At 40.5% G+C, this 10,063-nt stretch overlaps 1 protein-coding gene across 1 annotated transcript in view; it reads left to right on the top strand.

The window, feature by feature from the left end:
* SLC6A13 (solute carrier family 6 member 13) overlaps nucleotides 1–10,063 on the top strand; it is a 56,611-nt gene that overhangs the window by 13,550 nt on the left and 32,998 nt on the right. Inside the window, exon 3 of the mRNA XM_008060192.2 lies at nucleotides 7,543–7,677. Coding sequence (XP_008058383.1) covers nucleotides 7,543–7,677 — 135 coding nt within the window. The remainder of the gene's footprint in view (nucleotides 1–7,542; nucleotides 7,678–10,063) is intronic.

The following is a 10,063-nucleotide window of genomic DNA, read 5'->3' as shown; positions in this document are numbered from 1 at the left end:
GATTTTTTGATTTATTGTAGAGATGAGATCTCACCAAGTTGCCCAGGCGGGTCTCAAACCCTCAGGCTCAGGCAATCCACTCATCTCAGCCTCTCAAGGCGCGGGATTACAAGCTGAGCCACGGAGCTCGGCTTCATTCATGGCTTTTTAAATTTTTTGTTTTATTATAGAGATGTGGGGTACCAGTAAGGATTAACCATAACAAGCTGCATGCAGGTGAAGTTTGGGCCTCCAACTGGCCCTCCTTTCCCCTGGTTTGGGACCAGGGTCCCATTATAATGTGACATGTCCCTCCCCATTCATAGTTTTTGAATGAAGCGGTCCATTCCTTTTTATTGAGGTTTCTTCATATATTCTAAGACATAAGTTTGTTGTCAGAAATGGGTCAGGTGTAGTGGCTCACATCTGTAATCCCAGGACTTTGGGAGGCTGAGGTGGGAGGATTGCTTGAGCCCAGGAGATCGAGACCAGCCTGGGCAACATAGTGTGACTATGTCAGTAAAAAAAAAAAAAATTAGCCGAGTGTGGTGGTTGCACACCTGTAGTCCCAGTTTCTGGAGGAGGCTGAGGCAAAGGATTGCCTGAGCCTAGCAGGTCAAGGCTGCAGTGAACTGTGATTGTGCCACTGCCCTCCAGCCTGGACGACACAGTGACACTCTGAGTCAAAAATAAAAAAGTTATTTATCAGAAATCCATGTTTCAAATACATTTTTTTGGTTCCGTGTCTTGTATTTTTCCTTTTCTTAGCAGTGTCTTTTGAAAAGCAGCAGTTGCCAGGCTCGGTGGCTCATACCTATAATCCTCTTCACTTTGGGAGGTGGAGGTGAGAGGATTGCCTGAGTTCAGGGTTCGAGACCAGCCTGGGCAACTTGGCAAGATCTCGTCTCTACAGTAAATCAAAAAATTAACTGGATGTGGTGGTGCACGCCTGTAGTTTCAGCTACTTGGAAGACTGCAAGTAGCTGAAACTACAGGCGGAAGGATTGCCTGAGCCCAGCAGGTCGAGGCTGCAGCGGCCGTAAGTGTGCCACTGCACTCCGGCCTGGGTGACAGAGTGAGACTCCGACACAAAAAATTTTAAAAAAGAAAAAGAAAAACAGGCAGCTTCAATTTTGGTGAGGTCCAGTTTTATCAGATTTTTTTTTTTTTTTATAAACCACACTTTTGGTGTCATATGAAAGAAATCTTTGCATAACTCGATTCCTCATATTTTCTTTTAGAAGTTTTATACTTTCGGGTTTTACATGTAGGTTTATGATTCGTTCTGGGTTCATCTTCATATACAGTGAAAGTGTGGGCTGAAGTTCATTTTAGGGGATTATATAGAGATCCACCATTTGTTGAAAAGACTATCTTTTTTCCAACGAATTATCTTTATACGCTTGTCGAAAATCAGTTGTTCATATATGCATGTGTCTATTGGTGAACTCTGTCCTGTTCCACTGATCTATTTGTTTATTTGGACACCAATACCACAGTGTCTTAATTAGCGTGGCTTTATAATCGTGTAAATATCAAACAGAATTAAGCCGAAAACTTAGTTCTTTTTCAAAGTTGTCTTTGGCTATTTTGTGTTCTGAGCATTTTCAGATGAATGTTGAAATCAGTTTGTGAATTTCTACAAACAAAACAAAACAAAACAAAACAACCTACTGCGATTTTTGCTGGAATTGTAGTAAATTTATAGATCAATTTGAGAAGAAATCTTAACATATTGAATCTTCTGCCCTGTACACATGGTATGTTTTTCCATTTAACGAGGTCTTCTTTAATTTCTCTCGATGTTTTATAGTTGTGTGTGTAGACCTTTTTTCACAACTTTTGTCATACTTATTTCTAAAAAGCTCATTTTTTCATGCAACTGTGAATGGTATTCTTTCATAAACTTTAATTTATGATGGTTTGATTCTAGCATGTAGACATACAATTGATTTGTGTATGTCAATCTTATAGCCTGCAAACTTGTTAAACTCACTTATTGGTTCTAGTAGTTTTTTGGTACATTCCAAAGAATTTTCTGCACAGAATATCATGTCTTCTGAGCATAAAGCTGTTTTGTTTTCTCTTTTTAAATTCAAATAACTTGTCAAAAGATGAGATTCCTTTCTTGTCTTGTTGCCTTTGCTAGAATATCTAGTACGATGTTGAATAGAAGTGGTAAGAACGGACACTTTTGTCTTGTTCTTGATCTTGGCAGTGTTTCAGCATTGAGTATGATGTTAGCGATAGGGTCTTTTTTTGTAGATGCCCTTAATCAAATTAAGGAAGTTCTTTTCTATTCATCATTTCATGAGAGTTTTTATTAGGAATGACTGTTGGAGTCAGTCAAATACTTTTTCTGCATCTAGGAAATGGTCATAGGCTTTTCTTTCTTAATTTGTTAACATGATGAATTACATTGATTTTTGTTTTGTTTTGTTTTGTCTTGTTTGAGTCAGAGTCTCACTCCATTGCCCAGGCTGGAGTGCCATGGCACGGTCCCGGCCACCGCAGCCTCGACCTCCTGGGCTCAGGCGATCCTTCCCCCTCAGCCTTCCAAGTAGCTGGAACTACAGACACATGCCACCACACCCAGCTAATTTTTTGATTTATTGTGGAGACAAGGTCTCACCAAGCCACCCAGGCTGGTGTCAAACCGGGTCAGGCAATCCTCTCACTTCTGCCTCCCAAAATGCTAGGCGTGAGCCAGTGCGCCTGGCTGATTTTTTTTTTTTTTTTAATGTTAAACTCATCTTGTAGTCTTGTGATAAACCTCATTACATAGTACATTATCTTTTGGGGTTTTATTTGCTAAACTGTTGTTTAGAATTTTTGCATTTATGTTCATGAAAGATATTGATCTTTAATTTTCTTTTCTTGTAATGTATTTATTTGTCTGCTCTTGTTATCAGGGTAATGCTGGCTTTATAGAATCAGTTGGTAAGCATTCCTTTTTTTTTTTTTTTTCAATTTTCTGGAAGAATCTGCATATAATTAGTAGTATTTCTTCCTTAATGTTTGGAGAATTCACCAGTGAAGTCATTTGGGCCTGGAGTTTTCTTTGTGGGAATGTTTTAAACCAAAAGCTCAATTTAAAAAATAATTATAGGGCTATTCAGGTTATTTTTTTGTTTGTTTTTTAGAGACAGGGTCTTGCTATGTTGCCCAAGCAGGACTCAAACTCCTGTGCTCAAGTGATCTTAAGTAGCTGGGACTAACAGGCATGCGCCACTGTCCCCAGCTGATTATTTCTTTTTAAGTGAGCTTTGATGGTTTGTGTTTTTTGAAGAATTTGTCCATTGCACATAAAGTGTTGCATTGTTGGCATAAAATTTTCCATATATTTTCTTATTATCCTTTTAATGTCTACAGAATCTGTTTTGATGATACCGCTCTCATTTTCATACTGGTAATTTGTGTCTTCTGGAAGTTTATCGATTTTACCAATTGTCTCAATAAACCAGCTTTTGGTTTCATTGATTTTCTCTATTCTTTTCTGTTTCCCAAGTCATTGATTTCCACTCCGATTTTTATGATTTCCTTTGACTTACTTTAGATTTAATTATTTTTCTTATTTTTCTCGTTTCTTAAGGTAAAAGCTAAGATAATTGGTTTAAAACTTTTCTTTTTTTTATAATAACAGCCATCTAGTGTAGTGAATCTCCCCCTCTAAGTATTGCTTTAACAGTATTCAACAAATGTTGATGTTGTGTTTCATTTCAGTCCATTCAAGATACTTTCTAATTTCTCTTTTGATTACTTCTTTGACCTATGGTTATTCAGAAGTGTGTTACCTCATTTCCAAACATGTGGAAATTTTCTAAATGTCTTTCTCTTATTGATTTCTAATTTAGTCAGAGAACATACTTTGTATGACTTGAATCCTTTTAATCTTATTAGATTTGTTCTGTGTGTGGTCTACCTTGGTAAATATTCCATGTACACTTGAAAATAATGTATGTCATTGGACAGACTGTCCTATAAATGTCAAATATGTCGAGTTGGTTGGTATGGTTTTCAAATCTTTTATATGCTTATTGAATTTTTGTCAACTTGTTCTATAAATTATTGGGACAGATATTAAAATCTTTAACTTTAATTAGGAATTTGTTTCTCTATTATTAGGTGAATATGCATTTAGAATATTATGTTCTCTTGAGGAATTGACCCCTTAATCATTATGAAAGATTGTCTTTACCCTTGGAATATTCCTTGCTCTGAAATCTATCTTGTGTGCTAGTAAGATAAACACTCCAGATTTCTCTTGATTAGTATTAGCTTGGTATATCTTTTTGCATTCTTTTACTTTTAAGCTCTTCATGTCTTTTTTATTTGAATTGAATTTCTTTTAGGCAGTGTGTAATTGATTCTTGCTAGTAATATTTTTTTAAGCCAAGCCAACAATCTCTGCCTTTTAATTGGGATGTTTAGACCATTTACATTTAATACAGTTATCCATATGGTTAGGTTTAAATCTGTCATCTAACCATTTATTTTCTACTTATTTCATCAGTTCTTTGTTCCCTGTTCTCTCTCCTTTTGCTTCTTTTGAATTAATTGGATATTTTTTATTATTCCATTGATAGCTTTGTTTTATTGTTCGCTTATTAGCCATAACTTTGTTGTGTTATTTTAGTCATCATTTTAGACATTTTAGTGTACATATTTAACTTATCATAGTTTATCTTCAAATGATAATGTACCACATTATATATAAGAACCTTACAATAGTACAATTCCATTTCTCTCATCCTGACCTTTGTGCTCTTGTTATATATTTTAGTTTCTCAAATGTTATATACTCCACATCACATTGTTATTATTTTTGTTTAGCCAGTCAGTTATCTTTTAAAGAGATTTTCATAGTAAGGAAAAAATCATATATTGTTTACCTATGTCATTACTATTTCCAAAGTTTTTCATTCCTTTGGATAGACCCATATTTCTATCTGGAGATATCATTTCACTCTACTTGAAGGACTTTCTTCAGTTTCCTTATAGTACAGTTCTGCTGGTGATGGATCCCTTTGTGTTTTGCACGTCTTAAAAAGTGTTTATTTCGGCTGGGCTTGGTGGCTCAGCCTGTAATCCCAGCACTTCGGGAGGCCAAGATGAGTGGATTGCTTGAGCCTGCGGGTTCAAGACCAGCCCAGGCAACTTGGTGAGACCTTGTCTCTAAAAAAAAAAAAAAAAAGTGTTTATTTCACTTTCGAGCAGTATTTTTGCTGGGTATAGAATTCCTGGTTAACAGCTTTCCCCTCCCTTCATTCCTTTAACAAATATGTTCTCCTGTCTTCTCCTTTGCATGGTTTCCAATGAGAAATTTGGTGTTATCCTTCTCTTTGCTCTTTGGTACATATGTGTCTTTTTTCTCTGGTTACTTTTAAGATTTCTCCTTAAACTGGTTTAATTAATGTGATTATGATGTGCCTTGGGCTAATTTTTTTCATGTTTTTGTCTTGGTGTTTGTTGAGTTTCTTGGTTCCATCAGTCTATAGTTTGCATAAAATTTGTAAAATGTTCAGCCATTATTTCTTCAAACTTTTTCTGGCCCTTTTATTTCCTTCACGACCCCAATTATAAGTACATTAGGCTGTATGAAGTTGCCCCAACACTTATGATACCTGTTTTTTTTTTTTTAATTCTCTTTTCTTTCTGAGTTTTATTTTGGATAGTTTCTACTATGGTTCAAGTTTACTAATCTTCTATTTTGCCCACTGACATTAATCCCCTCTAGTGTTTGTTGTTTTTTTTTAATCTCACAGTTGTAGTTTTTATGTCTAGAAGCTTGATTTGCATTTTTTTCCCCAATATCTTTCATGTCTCTACCTAACTTTGGAACACAGGTAATACAATTATAATTTTTAATTGTCCTTATCTACTAATTGTAACATCTGGGTAAGTTATAGGTCAGGTTCAATGGACTGCTTTATTTACTTATTATGAGTAACATTTTTCTACCTCTTTGCTTTCTTGGTAATTTTTTATTGGATGACACACCTGGTGATATTTTTGCCTTATATGGTTGCCGAATAATTTTGTATTTCTATAAGTATTCTTGAGATCTGTTCTGGGACCAGTGAAGTCACTTATTCCTTTTGCATCTTGCTTTTAAGATTTGTTAGGTTCATTTGTCAGGTAGGACCAAAGTTATGCTCAGTGTAGGGTTAATTACGCCCTACCACTGAGGAAATGCCCTTCTGAATACGCTACCCATGCCTGGTGATTCTTGAGATTGTTAGGCTGGCTGGTGGGAGTAAGAACTGTGTGAGCACCGTTACTTACAATACTTTCAAGTAGTTCTTTCTCTCATCTCAGGTACTTTCCTCACACATATGTCCTGACTAATACTCAGCCGAAAGCTTAAGGAGGGCTTCCTCTGCAGACATCCAGATTTCCTCTGCCACGAAATTCTCTCTTCTCTGATACACTATCCTGTGAACCCCCCTGTCCACTTTGCCAGCAGATGGAGGTCCGTGGTAGAGAAAATGACAGCGTTTCTGGCATCAGTAGTCTTGTCTCAGCCAACGCTTATGAAAACAGAAGCAGAAAGATTACTATCTTAGTTCATTTAGCGTTGCTGGAAAGAACACCTGATTTGTAAAGAGCAGTGTGTTATTTCTTTCAGCTCTGGAATCTAAGAAGTCCAGAGTCAAGGGTCAGCATCTGGCTAGGGCCCTCCTTGCGGTGTCATCCATGGCAGAAGGCGGAAGGCCAAGAGAGCTCACGTGCAAGAGAGAAAGAAAGTCAAACTCACTTTTATAACCAACCCACTCTCGCTGTAACGTTAGCCCATCCCTGAGGGCAGGGGCCTCATAACCGAATCACCTTTTATTAAGCTCCACCTCCAAACACTGTTGCTTGCGTCAAGAATTCAGTTTCCGACACAGGACCGACCTTGGAGGGACACATTCAAACCACAGCAGTTACTTAACGGAAATCTGCCGTCAGCCCACTGAAAGTCCCTCCTTGACATCACGAGCGATTGTTTCTTTGAAAATAATCATAGACCGTGGGTTGGCCCAGTTCTCCTGGACATCCAGCATTTCATAAACTCCTTGTTATTGCTACAAGTTTTGTGTTATTGGGGCAGTAATGGATGTTCAGCGTTACGCAAACCCTGGTGAGTACAGACGGAAACTTCCCGGTGAACAAAGGCATGGAGCTATAGGTTCTGGGTGACTTGGTGACTCTTGATCCCTGCCGTCATGCCAGAAAGTCCCCTCCTCCCCCTACCCTGTACCTGGCCTAGTATGCAACCTTTTGAGACGGGCTTCTCCACCCAGCAGGATGCCACCATCCATCCAGGATGTCATGTGTATTTATAGTTTATTCCTTTATATTGCTGAGTAGCACTCCACGGTATGGATGTACCACAGTTGAATTGTTCACCTCAGCCTCCCAAAGTGCTGGGATTACAGGTGTGAGCCATCATGCCCAGCCAAGCAAATAAAACCCCGCCCCAGGATTCTGACTGGCCGTGTGCAGTGGGAATGGGAGGAGAGGATTGTGGACCGCGAAGAGAGGAGGCCAGGTCACGGGCAGCATGTTTTCTACCCACAGGTGCCTTCTTCATTCCCTACCTCATCTTCCTCTTTACCTGTGGCATTCCCGTCTTCCTTCTGGAGACAGCACTGGGCCAGTACACTAGCCAGGGAGGCATTACAGCCTGGAGGAAGATCTGCCCCGTCTTTGAGGGTGAGTAGCTCTGTGCCCGATTCCAGGGCCTCTTCAGGTTCCAAGGCTTATGAACCTCCTTTGGGATGACCTGAGTGATCCGTAGCAGTCCCGAGGTGAAGACGAGACGCTAAGCCTCGGTCTGTAGGCTGGATACTGAGTGAGTCACCCTGTCCATCAGAGGACGGAGGTCACTAACAGGGGTGAGGATGGGGCAAAGGTTTTAGGCTAAGTGGAATCCAAAGATACTTTAGCTATATATTTAAATATACAGCCATGGTTTTGCATTTTGAGACATATTTAGGCCGGGCTCGGTGGCTCAGCCTGTAATCCCAGCACTTTGGGAGGCCGAGGCGAGGGGATTGCCTGAACCCGCGGGTTCAAGACCCACCCGGGCAACTTGGCAAGACCTCGTCTCTACAATAAAATAAAAATTAGCCAGGCATGGTAGCGTGCACCTGGAGTTCCAGCTCTTTGGAAGGCTGAGACGGAAGGATCGCCGGAGCCCAGCAGGTCGAGGCTGTGGTGGCCAGGAGCGGCCACTGCACTCCAGTCTGGGCGACAGAGCGAGATTCCCACTCAAAAAACAAAACGAACAAACAAACAAAAAACCTGGAAGCTGACATTGTACTCTCCACAGATCTTACTCAGATTGTTCCCTATACACTCACGTGTGTGTGTGTGTGTGTGTGTGTGTGCGTGTGTGTGTGTGTATAATTCTATGTAATTTTATCACATATGTAGATCTGTGTCCCCAGAGCTGCAGTCAAGACACAAGTGCTTCATCACCACAAGGTTCTCCCCGTCACTCCTCCTCAAGTCATAACTGTCCCCTCCCCTCCCTGTCCCTCACCTCTGGCAAAACTAATCTGTTCTCTGTCTCTATAATTTTGTCCTTTCGAAAACGTTACATCAACGAATCATGCAGCATGTAAGCTTTTGCTATGCTTATTTATTCATTTACTCTATTTTATGTTTTTTTTGAGTCCGGGTCTCCCTCTGCTGCCCAGGCCGGAGTGCAGTGATACCCTCATGCCTCACTACAGCCTCGACCTCCGGGGCTCAGACAATCTTCCCACTTCAGTCTCCTGAGTAGCTGCGACCGTGGGGTGGGCACCACCAAGCCCAGCTAAGTTTTTGATTTTGGAGGTAGAGATGAGGTCTCACTATGGTGTCCAGGCTGGTCTCAAACTCCTGGGCTCAAGCAATCCTCCAGTCTCGGCCTCCCAAAGGACTGGGCTTATAGGCATTAGCCCTATACCTGGCCTAGTATGTAACCTCTTGAGACTGGTTTTTTCACTTAGCAGGATGTCACCCATTCATTCAGTATGTTGTGCATATTGATAGCCTGTTCCTTTTTATTGCTGAGTGGTATTCCACGGTATAGATGTGTCACAATTGGTGTAATCACTCACTCACCTAAGAACATTTAGGTTTTTGCAGTTTGGGACATTTTAGTTCAATATTGCTTTATCTTTCTATAGAGTTATCCAAATCTATTAACATAAATATGCAGTGTATGTTCTCTTTTTTGTTCGTTTTATTTTTCATTTTATATACAAACATCATTCAATGCTTGCATAAACTTCAGCACCTGTATATATTATAATTTACTTAAAAATTCTCTGTTTGGGAATTTTTTCTTATTTTCTAGTACTTTTTTTTTTTTTTTTTTGAGTTGGAACCTCACTCGGTCGCCCAGACTGGAGTGCAGTGGCCGCTCCTGGCCGCCGCAGCCTCGACCTGCTGGGCTCCGGCGATCCTTCCGCCTCAGCCTTCCGAGCAGCCGGAATTACAGGCACGCGCTACCATGCCCGGCTGATTTTTTGATTTATTGTAGAGATGAGGTCTCGCCTGCCCAGGCGGGTCTCGAACCTGTGGGCTCAGGCAATTCACTCACCTCGGCCTCCCAAAGTGCTGGGATTACAGGCTGAGCCACCGAGCCCGGCTCTATTACTTTTAATTTTAATTTTTTTTTTTTTTTTGAGTCAGAGTCTCACTCTATCGCCCAGGCTGGAGTGCAGTGGCACGCTCATGGCCACCCCAGTGTCGACCTGCTAGGCTCTGGCGATCCTTCCGCCTCAGCCTTCCAAGTAGCCAGGACTGCAGGTGCGCGCCACCACAGCCAGCTAATATTTTGATATATTGTAGAGATGAGATCTCACTAAGTTGCCCAGGCTGCTCTCCAACCCCTGGGCTCAGGCAATTCTCTCGCCTCAGCCTCCCAAAGTGCTGGGATGACAGGCCCGAGCCACTGTGCCTGGCTACTTATAAAATTGTTAATATTCTGCTACTATGTATATTTGTTCAGATAGCTCCCACCCTCCGTTCCTGGAATTATTTCTTCTTTTATTTTTATTTATTTATTTATTTATTTGAGTTGGAGTCTCACTCTGTCGCCCAGACT

Source organism: Carlito syrichta, unplaced genomic scaffold (genome assembly GCF_000164805.1).
Source record: "Carlito syrichta isolate Samal-C Ts95f unplaced genomic scaffold, Tarsius_syrichta-2.0.1 Scaffold304555, whole genome shotgun sequence".
In the NCBI taxonomy this organism is placed as follows: Eukaryota; Metazoa; Chordata; class Mammalia; order Primates; family Tarsiidae; genus Carlito; species Carlito syrichta.
Note: the sequence above shows the minus strand (reverse complement) of the source record. Positions and strands in the feature narration are given on the sequence as shown.